At 44.5% G+C, this 24,591-nt stretch overlaps 1 protein-coding gene and 1 long non-coding RNA gene across 3 annotated transcripts in view; one reads left to right on the top strand and one right to left on the bottom strand.

The window, feature by feature from the left end:
- Positions 1 to 20,955, bottom strand: part of TBC1D24 (TBC1 domain family member 24) — a 29,707-nt gene extending 8,752 nt beyond the window's left edge. The window contains exons 1-7 of one of the 2 annotated variants that reach the window (XM_027693647.1): positions 20,909 to 20,924; positions 19,809 to 20,108; positions 11,415 to 11,518; positions 10,248 to 10,457; positions 7,395 to 8,423; positions 5,204 to 5,221; positions 654 to 812 (exon numbers count right to left, since the gene is read on the bottom strand). In XM_027693647.1, the coding sequence (XP_027549448.1) occupies positions 654 to 812; positions 5,204 to 5,221; positions 7,395 to 8,353 (1,136 nt within the window). In that variant the 5' untranslated portion in view covers positions 8,354 to 8,423; positions 10,248 to 10,457; positions 11,415 to 11,518; positions 19,809 to 20,108; positions 20,909 to 20,924. Of the gene's footprint in view, positions 1 to 653; positions 813 to 5,203; positions 5,222 to 7,394; positions 8,424 to 10,247; positions 10,458 to 11,414; positions 11,519 to 19,808; positions 20,109 to 20,908 lie in introns of both variants that reach the window. The other variant, XM_027693646.1, reaches the window with a different exon arrangement.
- Positions 20,956 to 21,243: 288 nt separating this feature from the next.
- On the top strand, positions 21,244 to 22,924 carry LOC113972516. Its single transcript, XR_003535928.1, has 2 exons — positions 21,244 to 21,763; positions 22,438 to 22,924. It is a non-coding gene; the product is annotated as an uncharacterized LOC113972516 (long non-coding RNA).
- The last annotated feature ends 1,667 nt before the right edge of the window (positions 22,925 to 24,591 follow it).

Raw genomic sequence — 24,591 nt, 5'->3', positions numbered from 1 at the left:
AACATTCCTGCAAATGCTTTCTACAGTCCATGTAAATCATACAGCTGAGTGTAAATGAATATTATCAAGCAGTTGTTCTCTACTCAGTTCTCTGCAGTTGCTTATATCTCTGCAGAATAACTGGAAACCTGACCATCCCAACAGCAGCATTTTACAGCATTTTGAATTAAAACAACCCAGAGGGCTGACAGCTGTGTCTGAAGGGCTTTGGGTCTTCATAGAAACTAATTGTGATGCATTCTCTTTGCTTGCTTTTGCTCTTCCTCAGGCACATGGGGCTGGGAGAGCAGGTCACTCCCCACCTCAGTACCTCACCTGCCAAGGACAGTCATTTTTAGGAGCTATAGGGTTATAGTCTTCTGTGCCAAGTGGAAGGAGAACTCATATCTAGTTTATCCCACTTAAAAAATAATGACAATCAGATTCATATAGAGGAATCTCCTTTATTCCCTGACTGTGCTGGTCTGAGACTGGTTCATTCCTCACTGGGTCGAATGGTTCAACTCAGTGGCAGATCTTCAGGTTTTCTGTCAAAAGAGCCTGAAGATCTGCCACTGAGTTGAACCATTCGACCCAGTGAGGAATGAACCAGTCTCAGACCAGCACAGTCAGGGAACTGATGGAAGTTTGACAGCTTTGAAGGTTGTCCTTACCTGCTCAGGCTACAGCCATGTTCCAAGGTGGTGAAAAGCAGGAGGGGCTGGCACAGAGCAAATCGCTCTGGGATCCATGACCAGATGTCTCTCATCTCCTTCACACTGACAATTTCTGACTTGAAGTTCTCAGCATGAACTGCCAAGTGCACATTCTGCCTGAGAAATACAACACAAAACATTGAGAAACAAGTTTTGTTTAACAAGTTTTGGATTACAGGACAGTAACATGCAAAGATAGCTGAGCACTAACAGACCCTAGTAGATAAGTTACTGTTCAAAGCTCCACCTCACGAGGTTAGAAGGCCATGGCCTAGTGAAGGTAATAAATTACTGCAATTTAAGATAATCCTGAGAGGCAGAGATCTAGCCTGACTGAAATACCTGGAGCTATTCCTCTGTATGGCAGCTGTTGCCTGCACCTTTATACACAGAGGACACAACGCTGAGCCAGTGAGGATGACCATGACCTTAAATAGTTCAAATTGTATTTGCTATTTGAGGTGGTCTCTCTCTCAAATTGCACTTGTATTTAAGCACAGAGAACAGAATGCCAAAACAAACAGCCAGGATCTGAAAGGAAGGGGTAGTACTTCCCCCCACCCCCAGGTCCTGCCTGTATCAGGGGTTAGAGAATCCCTAAAGCCCTCAGAAAACTTTGAGGAATTAGCATTACCAGGTTGGGCAACTTTAATCCAAGGAAAATGTTTGAAGCTTTCCGAAAGTTCCACCTCTTGGAAACATGTCATTAGCAATGACTTCCACTTCATTAAGAACCAAAGAAGTTCCTGGGCTCATGGTTACAGATGGAGCCTGAGAACATGAAGGAATGGTGGACATGGACAATGGAGAGGAAACCCCCACGCCCCCCAGAGGGGTCTGATACAGTTATAAAGATTGATTCATGGCTTTTAAACACTTGAGGGTAACAACCATCATCAGCTTAAACAGCCTTCATTTCTCAGATTAAACAGGCACACAAACCCAGAGCCTGGGGATTAAACAAGTGTTATTGCCATGTTAAACACTCAAAATGCAAAGGTGACAGCCAAGGACGTGGTGCAATGACACAGGAGCTCGCACAAGACCCTGAGTTACTGGGCAGCCAGCAGTCAAGTGAAGCTTTATCAGTTTGCTCTGCATGCAAGGGTTCAGGTGCAAGTATTTGCCTATTTCTGATGGTTTTTTTCTGATAATTATACATTTCTTTCCTCTCAGTTTCATGGAACATAAAGACACCCTCAGTAGTGTACATCTACATGGATCTGGACAGCTTAGCTCACTCCCTAAAACACACAAACTATAATTGTTTATTACTTTTCGTGCTTGTAGTACCAAAAAATCAGCAGCATTTGTACTATACTTCAGAGTGGTGCTTGCTTGGAGACACTGGGACCTGCTTTCTGAAACTCACTGTAGCTGCCTTAGTGCCAGCATTTCTAATGAAGTGACTCCTTAAGTCACTATAAAAAAAATACTAAAATTACTGCTTCCTCCAGCCAAATGAACCAAATCACTCCCTGCATTGCTACCCTGAGTTATTTAATGAGCAAGGAACTTTTATGGGCACCTATTGAAGGAACTTGCAACTCTTAATGGCTTTTAAAACTTACAGTATCATTGACTAGGGAAATTATTTGTGTTTTTAAACAGCAAGCTGAGCCACAGGAGAGATCCACTGAAGCAAAGTATGAGCCAAGCTTTGAACCCACATCTCCAGAATCTTACTTTAGGTCTCATTCTCCGGATCCTGTCTGGTCTGCAGCTAAAACTGGTGGCACTATGGAACAGAGCTGAGAAACAAAGCCTTGGTTTCAGTTCAGCAGAAATTAGATTTTTTTTTCCACATTTAAGTAATTAAAAAGTATTCAGGGCAATCAACTAGTTTGTTAGAGTGAATTTCTGGAGGAAAAGTAACGATGATAAACAGGCTAAGAGTTAGTAGCAAATATCAAAAGTTTTAAAGTTACACCTCAGGCAAACCTCAGAATTATTTGTATTTCTGGTCTGTATATTTTTCACACTTCTGTGAGCTGTTTGGGCAACTAAACTTCAGCTCTTGTTCCTAAAAGGCTCTCACATTCAGAGTGCCTTTGCTTTTGCCTTTGTTCCTTCTGGTTGATCTGAACTGCTGGTTTAAGGACTTTCCTCCCCAAGCCCCACTCAAAGCCTGAGCTCAGCAGTTTTCCAGGAACACATCCCTTTCAGAACCCTGTGTCTTCCCACAACTCTTCCATGGGGGTGGAATATCACCTTTTCAAACAGATCTTTCTGATTTACTCAAAAGCTTTTGCCACTATATTGACCATTTAAAACTATCTCAGGAATACAGTTCCTTCCCTTTGAATATCATGGCAAATCATTCCGCATTTAATCTCATCATCTAGTTCAACCTAGACCATAACTTGGCCAAAGGATGTGAAATCAAATGACTTGCTATTTCCCAGTCACAAATCTCAGCTGCAGGTGCCTGAGACTGAAACCTGACCCTGTATTGATACCAGTGTCCACACACAGCCTGTGCCTACATCAAACCATCTGTGCTGCTGAGCAAAAATATAAGGGGCTTTTCTAGGGGAGAGAGGGCCCAGAAAATTGCAGCTAGTTACAAGTATCTAACCTGTATTAGTTCTCTTATTTTTGACAGTATTTATCTAATGACACTGAAAATCATCTCCTTCAGTTTGGCAGTTGCTTTTCAAAGTAGTAAATGAATGAAAATGAACAGAACACAAGTTGACTAGGAAAAAAACCAAATGTTTTGGTTTATATTCACTGAGGAAAAATAAGTTTAGCCTTCACCATACTACAGGTCTTTCAGGGTTATCTAGTAAAAAAACAAGCAGTTTGAGAAATCAGTAAATTTGGATAGCATTACAGTCTATCACTAGAACTGAACAAATTCAGTAAGATTTTACCCTGCATTACTGTTTCATCAGTTACTGGGATGAGAATGACAACTTTCTATTGATTGCTGATGTTGGAAAGACTTTTTCAACTGCTAATATACCAAAGGAAATTAGATTTAGAAACCCAGCACAACGAATTTTTAATAAAGCATCTTATTTGCTGCTTTCATTAGGAATGCTGTTTTTTCCAGCTGTATCATTAATACAATGTGCTTCAGACACCTCAAAGGTCCCAGTGATATGTCCATGACAACAAATACCCCACTCCAAGGTATGACTCACTGAGTTACATTGTCCTGCTCTACTCTGGTTTGGGTCAAATCTTATAGGGGCTGCATTAGCTTTAAATTCCATTATAATTTCAGCGAGGGCATAATTGTGTGGGAAAAGGGAGATGTTCTTTTTCAGTCATAAATGGCAATATAAGTAATTTGTGGTGCATAAACCTGAAACTAGAGATCAATGTCAACAGACACCCTGCACCTCCCTAGGCCCCCTCCAACCCAATCCATTTCCTAGCAGAAATTAAGGTTTTCTGCTGCTTTCAGAACAATTTAACTGCAGCAAAATAATGCACAGATGCTGAAGGTTTGCTTGGCTGGAATTAACAGCCTGCTGATTTATAAGGGGTAAAATCCTCAACACAGAAGTTATGGTATGAAACATGCTTTGATAAGTCTCTTAAGATGTTATTTCAAACATGAAAACACAAGGAAATTAATTCCAACTTTGATTTTATAAATTAGTATAAATGTTAGTGTCCATCACTCACTAAAGTTAACTCAGGGCACCTGCAGCAAGGCCAGAGGATTCTCAAATGCATCACTTTAAACCCAAACATCTGTGGTATTTAGTACTCACAGGGCAGCTTTTTCCCTTTTCAAGTTCTCCTCTAATCAGATATCACAATCCACTGGGTTTTGTTCTTTAAGATTTACTTTCCAGGTCAAGACTTGATGAATGACTTCATTGACCATTAATGCTCTATGGCTGAGTAATTCTGGCCTCCTTGACACAGGAAAAGAGTCTTGTCTTCTCACCTCTAAAAAACCTCTGCCTACTTAAAAATAAATATAATCTAGTATTAGTAGAGACAGGTCACTTTTAGGAGTGTGCCAAGTTGGGGTCAGTCCAAAATCTTTCCAAATAACTGCAGAAAGCTTGCAAAGAAGAAAAAAAGTTGAGTGTGTCTCACATCTAATGCAAGAGCATATACCAGGTTTGGATGTGGGATTATACCCAGCAGCTCTGAAAACATGTTATTTGAGATGTTCAAAAAAAAACCCCACCACCTTTTCTCCTCGTGTAGAAAGGACCATTATTATATTGGCCCTTTATAGCCATTACCATGATCCCACCACGTCCATTACTCTTTCCCACTCTGCAAGGCACAGCTGTGCTGCTGTCTGAAGTGCTCTGCTCACTCCCTGGGCCACGATCCCTTCCCTTACAGCTCTGCAGGTGCTTTGAACTAACTTTGCAGGAGCGTGTTCAGGAGCTGTGGCACAGCAATGGGATGCTCCAGTTCCTGCCCTGCTTCTCCTGCCCCAACCTCAGTGATGACAACAGCCTTGGAACAAATAACCAGCCAAGGACAGGGGAAACCAGCAAAGTACAAAGGGTTCAAGTGTTTTAACCTACCTTTTGGGAGGTGCAAGGCTGCAAACAGGAGGGGTGCAGTGGGGATGGAATGGACAGAGGAGAACGTACAAGGAGAAAGACAAAAAAAGATAGAAAAGATCAGTGACTTCCTACATCCGTGACAAAGTGAGTGAAAGGAGCCTGGAGAGAAACAAAGCAAGGTTTGATTTGAGTCACCAAGCATGAGAAAAACAATCAGACAGGTTAAAACATTTATAATTCTATTTCCTCCCCCCCTTTTTTGTTATGTGATTGGAAAATAAATCATCATCTCCTTGCACAGGCCAAACAGACCTGGAGAAGAGAACTCACTGGCATCCTATGGAGCCCTGGAGAATGGCTCACTTCTCCTGCGCCCACATCTGCCCATGCTGGGATCCAAACTGAGCCAAGCTCCCCAGGACACTGAGAAGTTTCAGTGGGTTCACAGAAGTAGCCAAGAGAGGATACAAACCTTTCAGTAGCAATTCTGCTTGGTGTAGCAGTAGCTACTGGCTTCATTTGGGTATATTACTGTATTTCTCTTTAAAGGCACCACAGTTGTGAGCGAGAATTTCTCTGCGACATGTAACACAGCAGGAGTTTCTGGGGTTTTTGTGGTTAGTTGTGGTGTGGAGTTTTTTTTCTTTTATATTTTTTTTAAAGCTCGTTCTGTTTTAAAGAATATACTCAGAAAGGATATTACAACTCTCCTGAACTTCAGAACAGGAAGAAAAGACACATATTGGAAGAGTTAAAACTCCTGGTTGTGAGTCTCAAACGCAACGGTCTGAACTCTCCCTGATGTGACAATCCACTGGCTAAAGGCCCTGAAATAGTTGAGTCTGACAGAAAAATGAAGCAGCTGATTGTAAACAAGTTGTGAGTCTAAAAATTAACCACTGGAAAAGACTGGAGGGAACTTTACATGTGCTTAGGCACATGAAGGAGGTTCAGCTAAGATTTATGTTATTTTATAGGCTGAAATGCACTCAGTGTGTATTTACATACCATGGAATGATATCTGTTTACAACTAACTCAGCAACAGTTAGCTGGAAGATCCTATTACATCAGGGGCTGGTACCTTTGGATTTTTGAAGATTTAGAGAAAATGAGACTGTGCCTATAGAATACCAAATTCTAGAGAACACACTCACTGACCCAGGGAGTGTAGAAGTCACCCTTCCCTTCAGAGGGCAGGGCAGCTCATAAAACTGTCCAACACTTAAACTTAGATTTCAAAAGTGACTGGGAGAAGTTTGCTGCTGTCAGAGGCCTCCGGAGAAACAGCACATGCACCACCAGCATTTACCTGCACATACATTTGCACTTGGCAGGATGCTAATTTTGATTAGATTAATAAATTGCTACCTTTTCTATATCCACGGAGAGGTCTTTCAGCTAGGCTTTTTATTAGTATGGCTTTTACTACCACAGTGGAGCAGGATTTCATTCCCTAGTTTCACAGTTGTTTTTTCCTCCCCTCATTTCTGAAAAGGAATTGTGATGACACAATCACGTTTTGGACCTGCATACTCACTCTTCTCTTCCACATTTCTTTCAAAATCATTATTTCGAATAGTACACGAACCTGTCACAGAGATGAATTCCTTCCTACCCTTGACTGCTACTCTTGACTTTCAGGAGGCTTGCAGTCAAATTAATTTAAAAAGTAACCTGTAAATAAGACTTTTTTTGTCCTTGCTCTGTTAAAATAACTCCCCAGTTAGGCAAAATGTTCCCAGCTGAGACAGCACCTACTTACATTATAGAAACTGCTGAATTCACAGTACTGGGCAGCATCAATTTGACATTTTATACAGCTAATCTCATATTTAAGAATTAATTTTCACAGTTGTTTGTGTATGTTTCTTCCAAGTAAATTATCAGTGCTTTTTCCAGCTTTGCTAAAATACCCTTTAATTTAAAAAAGAAAGACACTTTTGAGATGCAATACTTGTAATTAATATGTACCTGTATAAATTCATCACTGAGCAAGCTATGAGAAACTGCTCTGTTCTGCCTGTGTCATAACACCTCAGTTACACTTCTCACTACAATGCTTAATTTTGGGGCTGCTGGCTTTTTCTTCAGAGAGAAAACATCAGAGGACACCAGCACACACGAGTGGAGCTGCCCCAGCAGTGCCCCAGGGTTGCCTGACTGGGAAAACTCCAGAGGTGGCTCAGGCTGCCTGTGGTGAGCCCCTACCTTTTCTGTTTGACCGTGATGCCCTTCTGCTGCAAAGCCTTCTCATTGGCCATCTGCAGCAGCTGGATCTCCTTCCGAGAGAAAAGGCGGATAGCAAAGGCTTTTTCCAGGAGCCTCTCCGGAGACACTGACTTGGCGATGTCCCTCACGAAGGCTCGGATGTCCTGCTGGATGCTGTCGGACTCCATGGGCTGCCCAGCTCTGACTTTGTGAAAGAACTTCAGAAGAGCCAGGGCGACACGATAGAGGACCTTGTACCCTTCCACCAGGAACACGTCAAAGACCCGCGCGACGTAGGTCATGGGCAGCTCCCCGAAGAGCCACCGCTGCCAGTCCGAGTACACCTCCAGCACGTCCTCGGACACGGCCACCATCAGCTTGTGGGCCGCCTGGCAGTACTTGTTCACCAGGTCCCCGAAGGTCATGCAGGAGGACTCAAAGGCCAGGAAGGTCTGGTCGATGAGCCGCTTGGAGGGGTCGTTGCAGGCCAGGATGCGACAGACCTGCTCAAAGCACTCGGCCTCGTCCTTGCTGTAGTGCAGCAGCAGCGCGATCACCGCCGGCAGCGCCGGGCAGAACGAGATGTCTGGGAACTGGTTGGCGATGCACAGGATGATCTTCCTGACCGCCCCGATGCCCTCTGCGTTCAGGCAGTACGTGGGGACCAGGCTGTTGTCCACAAACTCCGGCAGGGGCAGGGAGCTGCTGCTGCGCTTTCCCACGATCTTCACGACGATGTCCCGGTACACATTGGCATCTGGGGTCACCGTGCGGCATGGGATGCTGCTGATGAGTTTGTGGTACACTTTGGCTCTCAGACAGTGGTTCTTGGCCCAGTAGCCCTGCCGGGCCAGGTGCTTGAGCTCCTGGAACTCGGTGCAGCTGAGCTCCTTCGTGTCCTGGCTCTGGGCACTCACATCCATTTTGTCCCAGTCCACAAAGCGACTGTACTCATCCATGGCTCCAGGAGAAGTAAATCAGATAAACCATGAGAATTTTACATAGTCATTGAAGGACTCGCAGATTTTTCTGCAAAAGAAACAGCAAAAACAACAGAAGTTTGAGTAACAAGTAATCTCCAGTTTTCTTTAGGAACAGAGACATATACATTCAACTTGTTCCTGCAACAGCACCACTGTTTTCTACAGCAAAGAAAGTTAAAGATGCCTCTTTATTTTTAAGCCCAACTTTCCTTGCATTGTCAGTAACTACTACTGCAGTAATTGGTCAACGTCCAGCCAAGACACTGATCCTGAGGACATCTTCCCAGGAAATAAATTTCCCTAACTGAAGGTCTAAGCTGAGGCATAGATCTTTATATTCACATCTCACTTAAGAAAACAGAAGACTCTCACTTCAAAAATATCCATTGTAAGGTCTGTTCAATTTGCAATCTCTCTTTCCAATCTCTGGGGAAGTTAAGCACTACTCATACTAGAAGGATGCACTCTCAGAAGTAGTTTACACTGTTTTGAGACTGTGTGGCCAGTGAGATCTGATCTCCTACTAGTCACAGCCATGTGCTCTTAGTCATTTCTTGGTGCTCGTACAGGCACTTGTGTGACCACACAGTCACTGAGATCAGATTGTTAATCTGGTACGATTTTTGTTTTTCATTGGATAAGCAATATTTCTTCATGGAAAAGGTGGTCAGGCAGTGGAACAGGCTGCCCAGGGAGGTGGTGGAGTCCTTGTCCCTGGATGGTGTTCAAGAAACGACTGTATGTAGCACTCAGTGTTCTGGTCCAGCTGACAATGTGGGGATTGGTCACAGGGTAGGCTCCATCTTGGAGGTCTTTTCCAGCCTCAGCGATCCTGTGGTTCTGTGTCAGTCAGATCATCACTAGAGCCACCACAAAGATTAGTGCAGGACAGACCCACCCTTCCTGACTGCAGTACATGCTTGGGTCAGCTTCAAACAGCTTCATTACTGCACTTCCATGTTCCCAGTGGTGCTCTGGACACCGGCCATGCCCTGTCACACAGGCACACAGCAGCTCTCCCACTAGAGGGCCTGCTGTCCCCTGCACTGGAGATGTCACAGACACCTTGGCAAACATCAGGTTGTGGCCTTGCTGCCTCACACCACGTGTTTACCTCATCTCCCAGCTGACTGCAGGCTTAGGGCACAGCTGTGTCCCAGCAGACAGTGTGGCTGTGACCACTAATGGCCACACCCGAACCAGCTTTAATCAGTCAGTGCAAAACCAGATGGGGAGATACAATAACCTCCACTATCACAGCAGGTCTGCCCTGCTGGACCCTCTCTGCCAACGTGCCCTCAGTGCTAGACTGAAGTTGGGAACATGGCTGTGGATGCTGCACACTCTGCAAAGGCAGACAATCCCCATAAAATGCAACAGGCCTGTGAAACTGTTTTGTATAATTAAGACATTATATAGCAAGGTTGAATCAACAAAAGCTGTTACTGAAAGACTTCCAAAGAACCCTTAGTCATTCCTGTGTTGACAGACTGGAAAATGCATGGAATTTGACATTTATCACATGGTCTTCCATAAATCAGGTGCTTTAAAATGATTTGAAACTCATAAGGTAGATACATTATCAAGGCAGGGAGCTCGCCCTCCTGGCTTCCACACAGGAAAGTAAACCAAACATTTTGTCTAAAGCTGCCATATATTTAATCCAGACAGTTTTAGATTCTGACTAAATACTAATCTGTGTATTTTGGAATCACATGCTGAAACTCCAGAATTTATCTCCTCTTTTAAAAGTTGGCAGCAACACACAGGAGCCTTTCAGAGAAGGCTTCTGGATGGCTCTTCTCTACCCTATTTCAGGGGTTTTTTGAGTTGTCTTTGTACAGTGTAAGAGCAATACAGAAATGCTCACCATTTTGTTGCATTCTTCCACATCTGAAGCTAATTCTCAGACTGTAATTACAGGAGGCAACCCATTGTCCTGACAGTGAGAGATCTCCCGGGGTTCAGCAACATGCCCTGGTGTGATGAGTGTGTGTCTCCAGGAGGTGCAGTAGGACACCAGTCCATCGCAGAGCCAACGCAGCTCCAGGGAAGTTAACATTTCTCTGTCATTCTCCACCTGGGAATCATAGAAACACTCAGTATTTTTAATTCAAATCCTAGAATAAGGTCCTTGTGTAGGAGAGAAATTCAATCTATTTTTGCAGTGGCCAAAGGACACAGAGATGAGCCACTCTGCTCATGGACACTTCAGCATAGAAACTATCACTGCCCTGTTCTTGCTGGATTCTCCAACATGCTCCCACCTTGTGCCACCATCCCTTGGGAGCTGCTTGATTTATATTAGGGAGTGTTAAGTAAATTGTCCATCATATAAGACAACTTCTAAGATACCCAGAGATACATCTTGGCTGTCTTTTTCCTGTAAACTTTCTTCTCCTGTCTTATTTTCCATCATCCAGAGATGCAGGCATACTTAGAGGCTGCATCAGTCATTTTTCCCTCTAGCAGTTACTGCCCATTCCAGGAATTTACCAATTTGATGAATATGTGCTCCTGAAGCTCACTGAAATCCATGGCTAGAGGATGGCAGTCAGACTGCCAGAGGTTTTGATTTGAGCTCATGGTTTTATACATTCTTTGGCTGGGATAACTCTGCTGGGTCTGCAAGTATGTCTGGCTGCATATGCTTTTCACAGCTCGAGATGCTGTGAGAAAAAGTGACAGCAAAGCAAACGGGCATTGTCAAGGCTGCCAGAGCATGACCAGCTCTTAACTCTACTTGCAAAACCAACAGAAGTCGTGTGCTCCAGTGTAATGGTGCATAGCTCCTGACACTGTGCCAGTAGCTACTGTAAGCCAGCAGTCCTCAAATGGGGAGGATTTACTTGCCAAAGGAGAAGAGCCCAAGAAATCTCAGGAAAATTCCAGACAGCCTTCTTCTCCTCCTCCCACTCTTTCTGAGTCTTCCTCCATCCCTCCCTCCTGCAGGACAAGTTCTCTCTCTTCTGGCAATCATGTAAAGAGCAATGCTTAACTTTGGGCTGGTGGGAAGAGGAAACAGAAGACGTCTCACCCTCAGCAGCCAAGGGCCAATGAGTCAGGGCTGTCTCCTGCCCATCCCTCCCACTACAAGGCAGCAACCAGGCAGTGCAGATTCGTATTTGGAGGGACAGAAGGCTGGAGTTTCAGTTAAAGAGCAAAACTAGAGGAGGATGGCTGTGTAAGAGTGCAGCTGTGTCACAAAGTCCCATCTTCACCTAAACTACCTTGCTTACACATATAAAGGGGTAAAACACAGGCAGAAGGGAAAAAACCATTTCAGAATGAAATGTTTGTCTGAAGATGTGGTTAAAGGCAGGCAGAGACTCACAGCCCCTATTGCAGCAAAACTCTTTCCTTCCTGCTGAAATAGCTGTAGAGAAGCCAGCATCACATTATGGTAAATATCTTCTAACTGGACATGGGGCCAACAGGAGAGATCAGCACCTGAACTGCACAGAACTGAACTGCTGTCAAGTACGTGTCAGAACAGAACTACAAGTAAAAACTCAACAGAAAAAAAATTACATTACTTATAATAACCATAGAACCACAGAATGGTTTGGGTTGGAAGGACCTTAAAGCTCATTTCCTTCCACCCATGGGCAGGGACACCTTCCACTAGCCCAGGTTGCTCCAAGCCCACCCAATCTGGCCTTGAACACTTGCAGGGATGGGGCAGCCACAGCTTCTCTGGGCAACCACAAAGCTCCAAAGTTCTGTATTCCTTATTTAGGGGAAGAAGTCATTCTCCTTTCTCATCAGACTGACTTTCACAAAACAGAGGAATTAACAGAGAACAGAAACAGGAGAAAAGGCTTTTTTCTTAGTACCTGTCCCACAATTTGGAGATTGTTAGATCTATTAGTTTATAATGGAGCTCTTCAGGTAAGTGCAATATAAAAAAAAAAAGCAAGCACATAAGTGAGAATTACAACTAGAAAAATGCATATTGAAGATTTGCCAACAATGGCTGCAGCAGAGGCAAAAATTTTCAAGGTTAAGTTTAAACTACGAAGCAGGCAAACAATCATTACAATTCAAACCCAAGCAAGGACCATGGTAACTGGCATGAGTTCAAGTCAGTGACTGAATTCTCAGGAAATATTTAGCTTGCTAGTCTAGCCACATTTTCCATTTCATTCCCTTAGCTCTTCCCATTGTCTTTTGGGCTGCTTTCAGAAGACTGCCTAAAACTGCCTGAATCTGCATAAAATACCCAGCAGTGAAGCCAAGCGTGACAGGCAAATTCCCATACTGCCTGTGAAGAAAAAATCTCTGGAAGTGTCTAAAAACACATCAGCAGGAAAAGAAGATTTGAATTACGACTTACTTTCATTATGGGGAATATAATGCTTTCACTAAAGATAACATGTCTGGGGACTTCAATAATTTTATTATTGAAAAGAATTATTTTATTACTAAAAGAGGTTTTTTTGTTGTTTGTTTGCTTTGTTTTTTCTTTCCAAAATGTGAGAAATAGCAAACTGAAATATCTGAAGTACAACTAACCCAGTGGATAATTATTGTAGTCAAATCCAGAGTACACCCAGTATTCTGCAGTAGTGAAATATTTACAATCTAAACTTCTTAAAAATAAATTCCAACTTTAGTTAAAGCCTGAGATTACATGATTTGATATGGCTTTTAATAAACACAAAAGAGTGTCCTAAAAAACCCCAAGCTATGATTAATCAGGAAAACCTTGCCCCCTATTCCATTTAGGTACTCTTGCAACTTCGTGTTCTGAAAGTCTGACTACAGTTTAAAAGCTTATTAAGGCACTTAATTTAAATCTAATGTAGCTGCTCTATAACAGGAACCCCCAAACTTTGAAAATAACATTTTTCTTCTTTTCTGTGGGCAGTTACACCACCTTGGATTCAGCCCTTTGCTATGTACAGATACAGCCAGATACGAACAACCACATACTGGTATGTATTTTTATAAGTTGCTAACAGAAAGCAAATATTCCTTTTTGCTGCCCTGCAAATCAAGACTAATGTAAACCTCCAGACCTGCAGAGTATCATTTGCTGTTTATACTGCTGATAGGCAGGGAAAAGACTCAAATTTACTCTTTTTCATAACCTTGTTAGACTAATCCATGCAGAAGGCACACAAAGAGAGAATGAGAACTGCTTTCTCTAGACAGCTTGCAAGTAGTCCTTATCCCAGTATGAGAAAATTAACCCCAAAAGTCTGAGTAGATGATTTCCATCTGTGAGGAATACTCAGATCACCTCTGAGATGTTTCCTTCATGCATGGAAGAGTCTGACAGAAGCACAAAGCAACACAGCCAGACAGCAGTAATTGCAGAACAAAAGGCACAGGGCAGGCAGCTTCCCTCTCGTTTACCAGTATTCCAGTGCATCCCGCAGCTTTCCCAAGCCTGGACTTAGAGCAGCACACCTTGACATCTCTGCTCCATCGATCTGGAAACAAGATTGGACACCACAGTTCCCCTCTGCCCAAACAACCCTGACCACAAGCACTTCTACAGGTTTGTCACTTTTACAGCCTCAGTGAGGTCCTCTGCCACCTCTCCCCCGGGCAGCTGTGTGCTCCAGAGCTGGGATTAAACACTCCATTTAGCATGAGAACAGCATGGAGAGACTGGGAACACACGATCCCTTCTGGCAGAGCACACAGAGATCCATGGATTGCTTTAACTGCTTTAAATGCAGTTCGATCTCTGTGTGGTGCCCTGGGCACTGTGCACAGCACATGCTGAGTACCAGGGAGAAAGTCCCTGATAATGTCCTAATACGAGTTTACCAACTATGTGATAGGGGATTAGGAGCTGCTTCCTGCTGGGGTTTTTTTGTATTCTTTTAGGACAAAGTCTAGAAACTTCTCGGTCTCCCAAATAACTGATAAAGACCTGATATCAGAGTACTCTACAGGCAAATCATTCTAGCCATCTACATGATTTCTCTCAGGATATCAGTGCTGCATATGAAGCACAGTCACAGAGGTCTGTCCTAGAATCCCATGTGTTCATTCTTAGGAACTTATTACCACCTCCTTAAACAGTCTTTAACTTATCTGTAATTAATTTGTTGTGCACTTCATTACAGTCTAAAGTTCAGACACACATTGGGCTCTTCACTGCTGGGCAGGTAAGTGACAGTAGCTTATATTTAGGAGAATGTGTATGCCATAGAATCATGGCATGATTTTATGGGTTGGAAGGGACCTGAAAGCTCATCCAGTCCCACCCCCTGCCATGGGCAGGGACACCTTCCACTAGCCCAGGTTGCTCCAAGCCCCGTCCAACCTGGCCTTGGACACTTCCAGGGACGGGGCAGCCACAACCTCTCTGGCCAAGCTGTGCCAGGGCCTCACCACCCTCTGAGCAGAGAATTTCTTCCCAACATCCAATCTAAATACACCTCACAGCTGCAAGCACTTCAGTAGAAAGCAGCCCCTCATTCCCACCCAGGCTGGGATGACACAGTGATGCTCAATCCCTGTGAGTTGCACTGATCAGTAAGATGCCATAAAGGCACAAAATAAACACACAAAACCAAGCAAGAGAAAAGTCTGTTGAAAACCACAACACATTCTTGTTGAAAAACTGGAAGAGAAAAAAATGGTTAATGGTTCCACAAAAGGTCAAAAAAGCTAAAGAGCAGAGCTCTGTAAGAGGATACTGGAGGTAAATGTTATCAAAGCCACAGATTAGCAGCTTTCTCTCCTGCCTACATCATAAAAACACACAAGAAACAATTAATGAAATTAAAGAGGATAATTCCTATCTTATTTCCCTTCAAACCAAAAGAAAACTGCACTTTGCCAGCAAAACTATTTCACATGATGTATTAAAAATTATCCATTAAAAAAAGATATCTGTCAAAGTAGTGCAAAAAAAAAAATCAATATAATTTTTCTACTACATTGTCTGTATTTTCCTTCTTGTTCTTCCTAACTGTAGGACTGAAAAAATTCCTCATGTTGTGCTAATTATTCTTCTTCCCTTTGTTTCAGGAATAGGAGTAACTAAAAACATGTCTCCCTTCAACAGCAAACTCTGATTCACAGGCAGTCTTCAGTCTTCTTATTTTTTTCCTTCCTCTAAAACCTTCAGTTTATATCTTTCTCCATTTGGAAGTACAGTCAGCTACACAGAACCAAAGACACAGTGCAACTGTCAGTGAAACACCTGACATGGTATCAAACCCATATGCAATAAACCAAGCCCTTTTCCTGCTCTGTTGCACTGAGTTGCTCTGTCAGTTCGACATCTATCACCTCTAGATCTTTCTCCACTACAAACATTTACTGGCAGAAAAACATATTTAAATATTTGTGATTTGAAATGTTCTCCTCTTAGACATAGTGTCTGCACTGGTTTATGTCGAAAACTGATTTATTTTTTTCTTACCTAAACCAGAAGGTACAGGTACATGTACTCCACAGGTACATGTAATCAGGTTTGATTTCCTACACATTTAGTGCTTCTTCAGGTCCAGAACAAGCAGCTGACAGCATGAATGGAAACACAGGGAGATTTTTACATGCAGAAGGCACAATCTGAGCTACCAGGAAAGGGTACTCCTAGGAGAGAGGTTTGCCAAGAAGCGATTCCCAGTCCTTGGCAATGTTCCATGGCTTCATTACCAGGACAAAGCCATTCAGGGCTGAAGAGCTCACACCTCCTACACCTACTCCTCCCACTGCCTGAGCAGTCTCCACAGCATGTGATTATTCCTTTTCAACAGGTTTTTGTGACCAGGGGTTTTCTCTATGGATCACTGGGTTTCTACCCTGGGCCAGTCTTTCCCTGTGCAACCACCAAGCTGCTGGGATGCTTTGCACCCCAAACTGCAGCAAGTGCAGGTCCCAGAGCTAACACAGCCCAGCTAGAATACAACAAACCCCTCAGCTTCCCAGGGCTTAGACTGCTAGCTTATCCCTGGCCTCAGACTGCCATGGTCATCCTCACACTGAGGGAGGGGATGGGAGCTGCTCCGTGGGGAGGAACACATCTCGTGACAAAGCCTCTCCTACCAACAACCTCTCCAAGTCATGATCTGGACCATACTGTAACTGTGGGGTTTTTGTTTTTTATCCTTCTGTTCCATACAATAGCAGCCTTTTTCCATGTACGATTTAACAATAGGTCTGCTGTGCTGGGCCAGGTAGCACCAGGAGCCTTGTCTGCAGGCTCCAGGGAAGCCTTTGCTGCTCAAGCGATGTGCAAGCAGAACTAGCTCCTCATAGTCTCAGCAGTAACTTGCTAATACAAATATATTTTCCATTCAAATATATATATACCCAGAAAACATACATTGCACTGTACATATTGTATATATACAATATATAGACATATACATCCTATTTTTAAAAAGTAATGCTCAATTTCTTCACAATATTCATATTTATCAAAAATACATCCACACAGATGAATGTTGCACATTGTCTCTTGCAAAAGGTTCAAAATATGAATGGTATCATCTAAAGTCTATTAAGGAAACAGGCCAATGTCCCAATTCCCCACATGTTCTTTAAAACAAAACAAAAAGACAAATTAATCAAAGCAATTCAAGTGTCAGTGCGGAAGCTTATGCCAATTTAATTTTTCTGTTAAATCAACTGATAAGACATGTTTATAGTGATTTAAGACCCCTCACTGCAATACTTGAATATACAAAGCCTTAAGTGGCAGTGCTGGAGAGCTTAAGAGATACCTAAATTAGGGAATGGGTGAATGAAGCAGTAACCCTGGTGCAGTGGAACACACAAGTTCTTAATCTCTGCTGAGCCTATGGAAATCACTGCACACACTCCTTAACTCTGTAGTAAGCCAGTGGGACATATACTCTATTAATGCCAGCAGTTATCCTTAGAACTTGTTTATTCCAGGGTAGACTTGTGCTTCCATAATTTCAGCCAGCAGCTAAAATCAGGGTAGGAAAATCTTACAATCTCAGACTATTTCATTGTTCTCTACACTAAGTGTAAGGGTGGAGCAGTTTTCTTTCAGAAAACTAAAGTCGATTTACAGTAAGATGAGCATATAAAAATTAAAGCTGTCATTTTACTCAGGATTTATTTTCTTCTATCTCTGCAAAACCCTATAGATTTTGTTCCTTTCTTCTGAGATTGCTCAGGAGAAAAGCTTCAGTAATCCTGTATGCCAAATAATGGATTACCCTTCCCTGAAAAAAAGTGTAGGTTATCCTACACTTAGAAAATATTCAGACACCAACCAGTTCCAACTATACTTTACAGCTAAAGGAGGACATAAGTTCAGCCAACAGCTGCATTTCAGGGAATTGGAACAACACTTTTTCATTTGGGTACTGATTTCTGTTGTCTTTCTAAACTCAGGCACTATTAAAAGTAAAAGATTAGCAACAAACACTCCTGTGCGGCAGCAAAGCTACAGAAACAGCATCTCATAAAGAAAAACTGATCAGTGTAGAATCCCAAACTAGTCCTGCATTACTTTGATTATGATTTTAAAATCAAAGGGCATTAAAAAAAACCAGAGTGGCTGCCAAGTTTATAATCTTACTATTAGTGTACATTGCTAATCTTCCAGTCTTAGCTTTGAATTTTTCTTTGTATAGATCTTCTTATAACTTACTCCATTCTCCTGGGCCTGTTTGTGAGGGGAAAAAATATTTGTAAAAATTAGACTGTTTTTTAAGCAATGCACTGGGCAACACTGACGTGCATCAGGTCCACCAGTGACCTCCAAACCTTTAAAAAACAAAAACTGGTATCTGCCTGCATGGCTCTCAACCTTCATACTTGGAATTGTGGTACAGAAAACAAGGTGACAAATATCCTCACAGTGGAGAAGAACAGCTAATTAAAGTGCTTGCAGCATAAACAACTCATTTCAGTCTCTAAAATAACAAGCAGGATTACTACTTGTGGCATGAATTCCCCCCCTCTATACAGGATGTACAAAAGTCTGCATTAAATGGGCAATCTCCGTAAAATGTCTCTCCTCCTGGGAATAAGAGGTGTTTGCTGCACAGGTAGGGAGTTTTAGAATTCAGTTTACAGTGTTTAGAAGACCAGTTCTGAAACAAACCCAACTGAAGATACGCAATGGACTATGGGGTTAGACCATCCGACTTGCTGAGGATTGATATCTGTCCTCTTAGGTAGAAAAATTTGTCCTAATCTGAACATTATTTTTCTTCTCAAATGACTGATACTCAGCCCAACAGATTTGGAAATAGCCCAGTACTAGTTTCCTGAAAAACAGTCACTACAACAAATTTGTGCACAAGTTATTTCTCCCTCAAATAGTTTTCCCCATAAAAACATAACAAAACAATCCAGTGTTGGTGCATAATCAGGAGAAGGGAAAGGGTTTTAAACTGAAAGAAAGTTTAGATTAGATATTGGGAAGGAATTCTTTCCTGTGAGGGTGGTGAGGCCCTAGCACAGGCTGCCCAGAGAAGCTGTGGCTGCCCCATCCCTGGAAGCATCTAAGGTCAGGCTGGACGGGGCTTGGAGCAACCTGGGCTGGTGGAAGGTGTCCCTGCCCTTGGCAGGGGATGGGACTGGATGAGCTTTGAGGTCCCTTCCAACCCAAATCATTCTGTGTTTCTGTGATAATGTATTTGCCTACACTCCCAGCACCCTCATTAACACAGACACTGGAATATAAGGAGATATTTTTCTTTCAGACCATTGGCACAATTTATCTATTTGGAGTGGTAACACACATTTATCTGTGTCTGAGCTCTGCAGCTACAGCCCGACAGCAGCAGTTCTAATGTCCTCCCCAACCTCACAGGCAGGGTAGAGTGGATCCTGCAGAGCCAGAAGAACAGCAAGCACTGAACTCGTGGTATCTTGCCAATAATTTGCTTGTCACTGACTGTATGTGGCTTCAGCACTAAAGGAAAGGCACTTATGACCCAAACAAATGCCAGGGCAGCATTATCAGATTGCAATAACCTTGGTGTTGGAGATGGTGAGACACATGTGCAGTGTGGACTGGTTTGCTTTGCTTGCCTGCCTTAAATATACAGACAGGGTCATTTTACTGCAGGGATAGCTTTTTTTTTTTTCATTTTTCTTTACAGTCCAAATGACAAGGCTGATCAGGGGATGGAGGCCCTTACAGATTTCAGATTAACAGAATGAATAAGCAAATGGAACCAAGGGTAGAAAACAAAGGTCACAGTTAAAGGATTGAGTTGGGAAGAGCAGACGTGCTTAAATATGTGACAGATCCACAAACAGCCTGCTAGAAACATTTACTTGGCAGCATTTAATTATTAACAGCAAAAAAAAAAAAAAGACAGGGAGAAAGCTGTTTTTCCTTTTCCTGGCTGCAGGAACACCTGTAAACTTTCAAATATTAATGACAGAAAAGACATTCAGGACAAGGATTCCCAAAAGCTAATTATTGTGCAATACTATCCACGGCCATTTTGCAAATTACAAAGGATACAAGTATCACGTACTGCTTGGAAGGAACAAAGAGCTATCATAAAATGTTGCTGAAGTCCTTGGATTCAAGTTGTCAGTGCTGTTCCCGAGTAACTACCTTGGAGAGAAGTCTTTTGCAACAGTCTAACTGCTAGTGATTGCAGAAAGAAGGAAATTCCAAAACCAGGGAATTCCCTTTTCTAGTAATACAGTTCCCTAGATGTGATCCATGTAATTTCTGTGCTCTGGGTATTCCTGGATGCTCTGACAATGCTGCTGGGATTTCCTGTAAGCCAGAAAAGCTCTGAGATGCTCCAGCTTCCTGTAGGCACCTTGCAGGTGCCTCCTACTGCCCTAGGACACCCCTAGACATGCTGCATCCCCTTGGCTATTGCTCTCCTGCTCACAGGCCCAGAGAGGCAGAGAAGCATTTTGGCAGGTACCCTAAATCTGATGTTTGGGTGGTGGGGAACACTTCGCAGTCCCAATACTCCAGCAGCAATTTTCACTGAAGGACAGGCTGTACAGACATACATATGTTTCATAGAGCAGCTCCTGGAGGAAGACCAACGTGAAAACAAACCCTTAACAAAATTTTACTTCCATTTCAGAGATCTTAAAACCCTGAAGGAAGAGGCCGCAGAACACAAGTGCTGGGTTTAGAGGACCCACCGCCCCTCCGAGGGGCCTGGCCAGCAGGACAGGCGTGAGCTCTGGGTGAGCACCACCAGCCACCGGGGGATCCTCTCCGCCTCACCCCCAGCTTTGCCCACGTTCCAGGGACTGGAACAGGGTGGACCCGCACTGGAGGCACTGGAAGGCACTCACAGGCCATTTAACCCGCACACACCGCAGCAGCCCCCGGGCGCTGCCCAGAGCCCCCGCGGCCACCCACTCCTCCGGGGGGCTCCAGAGCCCACGGGCAGACACGGCCTCCCCCGCAGCTCCCGCCCGGCCTCGCACGGGCACGGCGGGCGACCCGCGGCCCGGACACGGGGCCCGGAGAAGGCCAGTTCGGGGCCGCCCCCCTCCGGGGTCCAGCCTGGCCGCTCGCGAGGAGATGCGGCCGCCCGGCCCCGAACTCCATCCCTCGCCCGGCCTCCCCCGGAGCCGCGCCCTCACCGCCCTCAGCGCCCTCTCCGCGCTCCGCCGCCGCCGAGCCGCGTCCGCCGGGACGGGGGCGCGCGCGGCCCCCGCGCCTGCGCGGAGGGGGCGGTGGCGGGACGGGCGCGCGCACGCGGTCCCCGGCGGGCGGGGCGGGAGCGCGCGAGGCTCCCTGAGGGCGAGCGGGGCTGTGAGGGGCCATGGGGGGGCGTGAGGGGTGATGGGGGGTGTGAGGGACTGTGAGGGGCCATGGGGGCTGTGAGGGTGATGGGGCCTGTGAGCGGCTGTGAGGAGTGACAGGAGCTGTGTCGGGCAATGGGAGCTGTGAGGGATGGGGCAGGTTTGAGGGTCTATGAGGGCCTGTAAGGAGTGATGGGGGGCGGTGAGGACCTGTGAGGGTTAATGGGGGGCTGTGAGAGGTGGCTGTGAGGGATGGTGGGAGCTTTGAAGGGTCAGGCTGTGAGAGGTAACAGTGAAGGACTGTGAGGCATCAGGGGGATGCAGGGCAATGATGAGCAGCTGTGAGAGGTTATGGGGACTGTGAAGGTGGTTGGGGTGGTGGTTGAGGGGCAGTGTGGGCAGACAATGCAGTGGGAGCAGTGTTGTGATAAGAGTATAGAAATTTGGCAGAAAAACACCCTTGTTGTTCAGCTGGTCTTTGGAGATCAGAGGGGCTGGCTGGGCTTAATCTCTGATTATAACCAATTTGGCACTGTAAGTGGTTGTGTTCGATAGGAACTTCTGCGAGCACAGGTTCTCAAACTGGGAGTCTGGTGATATTCTATCAGAACTTTCACCATCACAAATTCATGAATAGCGTAGTTTACTGAAGCAGCAGAAATACAAAGGAGAATGGCTTCAAACTGAAAGACAGTAGGTTTAGATTAAATATTAGAAAGAAATTCTTTACTGAGAGGTTGCCCAGAGAAGCTGTGGCTGCCCCATCCCTGGAAGTGTCCAAGGCCAGGTTGGACGGGGCTTGGAGCAACCCGGGCTAGTGGAAGGTGTCCCTGCCCATGGCAGGGGGTGGGACTAGGTGAGCTTTAATGTCCCTTCCAACTCAACCCATTAATGAAATACAGATTTGGAATTGCCCTGGATAAATGCACTGGCTATGATAGGGCTCTAACAATAACAGTAGTATAGTGTTAGTCCAAGTAATAATAATCTTATGCAGAAATTTAGCAAGAAGCCTTGGGAGGAGAGAGAGGAGAGTAGCCCATCAACTGTCTCCAAGGTCCTTTTGGGTCTTCCTCCTAACTAGGTGAAATTTTATCCTCCATATATACAGCCCAATCTTAGCCCCCTGCTCCTTCTTCACATATAGCACGATCTAGGCAGAGAGCCTAGATGAGTCATATATGTGGGAGCATGTACTTAATTAAGTCTGTTAGCATATGCAGGGTGTGTGTTTTAATATATAAATGATGCTTAATCAGCAAAAAGTTACTTCCCCCCCCCCCCCCCCATGGTGTCCTTCAAAGTTCTGGTCATACAACTTTGTTCTCTGTTGTTCTGTTCCTCAGAGCCGGACTGTATCTCCACAGGACCTGCTCCTCTGGCCAGCTGAGCCTTTCCTGACATCAGCTGTGCAGATCTCCAGCCACAGAGATAACTCAGAGGATACACAGCATAGGCTGCAGATATTCAGCCCTAGCCCTTGCCTGGCTCCTTGGTCATCATCCCACAGACAGCAGTGAGGGGTGAGGAGGCCTTGGGGTGTGTTTCTGCCCTGTGGGCTGGGAAAAGCTCAGGGCAAATACTGGATACAACTATTGCTTTAGGAAAGCTTTAAAATCTGACTACTTTTGTGCTCAGTAACAATGTGACTGCTTTTTTTGCAAAGCCTACAATGTCCGGGACAGAAATTGGTTCATTTTAAAGATGGAGGATTTCCATAGTGTTTATTTGACTTGGCTTGGCAGCAGTGTTCTGTTTACGACTGGATAAATAACTGCCACATTAAAGATTATTAACTAGCAATGCTTCAGTGACCAATAAAGTACTAATCTTTTATATGGTGTTGTAAATGTACACAGCTTGGTAACGCAGGATCTTGCCAAAGAGATAACAAATCCCTTACCCAGAAGGTTTACAATCTTAAGGAAACCACAAAGGACCACAAGGAAAGTACAAAGCATGATAATGAAACATAAAACACACAGAGGACTTGTAGCCGTTGCAGCTGGATTTTAAACGGGGATCTTAAGAGGGTTTTTTGTATTTACCTTAAAGCTACTGGGCAGTGATTAGAGGCAAGATAAAATCCTAGAGTTGTTCGTGTTGGAAGGGACCATAGAGATCATCCAGTTCCACCCTCTGCCGTGGGCAGGGACACCTTCCACTATCCCAGGTTACTCCAAGCCCCATCCAGTTAGGCTTTGAACACTTCCAGGCATGAGACAGCCACAGCTTCTCTGGGCAACCTGTGCCAGGGCCTCACCACTCTTCCCTCTTTCAGTTTAAAACCATCACCCTTGTTCTATTGCTACAGGCCCTGCTAAAAGAGTCTGTCCCCATCTTTCTTACAGGTCCCTGTTAAGTCCTGCAGAGGGACACAGCACACACTGTGACAGGGTGAGTGGGGTCTTGAGCACTGCTGTGCCCCTGCCCCTGCTGGTGGCCAGGCAGGGCAGTCCCACTGCTCCAAGGAAGGGCTAAGCTCCAAATTGGTGGGAAGCACTGAGCAGCCCTCCTGAAGTGCTTCCTTGTGACTGGCCAATGCTGCTGTGGAGAGCAATGAACTGGTGTCATGGGGCACATGCCAGAGCCATTTCCTGAAGCCATTTGTTTATTCACATGTTAAGTTGGAAATATAGTACATCATTTTATATTCACTTGTAAGCTCTGTAGAGTCCTAGAGGGCAGTTCCACACATGGAAAGGATTATGTTCCCTGTGCTAAATGAAGCTGAGCTTGCAAGGAAAGCAGGCTTAGAAGAGGATGAAAGTAGATGGAGAGGTGTGGGAACAGAGATAAGCGTGGGCAGCATTTGGTAAGATTTTGTAGGAGGATGAAAAACTTCCATCTGTCTTCAGCATTTATAGGTCCTTTCCCTGTAGTACGTGGGGCCTGTGTAGTCTGTATATTTGGGCCCATGGTGCCTCTCTGAGGGAAAGCAGGGCTGATATTCCCATGTCCCTCCCAGGAAATGGCAGCTGAGGGAAGGTGTTCACAAAAGGAGGCAAAAAAAGCTGGGAATTGACAGGCTTTAGGAAAGCAAGAGCAGGCACAGGGAGAGGGATTGGATTCCTGGAATCATTTCTCTACTGAAATGTGAACTGTGACTGGAACTGAACATACCTTTTAGCCAGATATATGTTCTCAGTGTACTGAAAGTAGCAATAATTGAAGGCTCTCTCCAAACTTCTGTCTTGATACTCAGTGGTGCACTATCAAGAGATGTTTTAGGAGTGTAGTGGTGACACTTTTGTTGCCAAAGCCTCTGCATTGTCCAATGGTTTTACCTAATTCCAGTACTCTGGGTGCCATAGGGGGTAGTGTTCAAGAAGGCAGAGCCCTGCACAGAGAGATCAGCATGGGGACATCCTTCAGGAGGGGGGCCTGTGTGATGGCAGGATAAAAGGAGACAGCAGTCTGTGGGCTTGTCATCATGGTTAGGCTTCACGAACAAAGATTTGGGAAGGGCTCTACCCACGTTTCTTGCAAGCACGTTGGTGGCTAAAAAGGCCAATACGAGA

This window comes from Neopelma chrysocephalum, unplaced genomic scaffold (genome assembly GCF_003984885.1).
Source record: "Neopelma chrysocephalum unplaced genomic scaffold, ASM398488v2 Primary Assembly neopelma1_93, whole genome shotgun sequence".
Lineage (NCBI taxonomy): Eukaryota > Metazoa > Chordata > Aves > Passeriformes > Pipridae > Neopelma > Neopelma chrysocephalum.
Note: the sequence above shows the minus strand (reverse complement) of the source record. Positions and strands in the feature narration are given on the sequence as shown.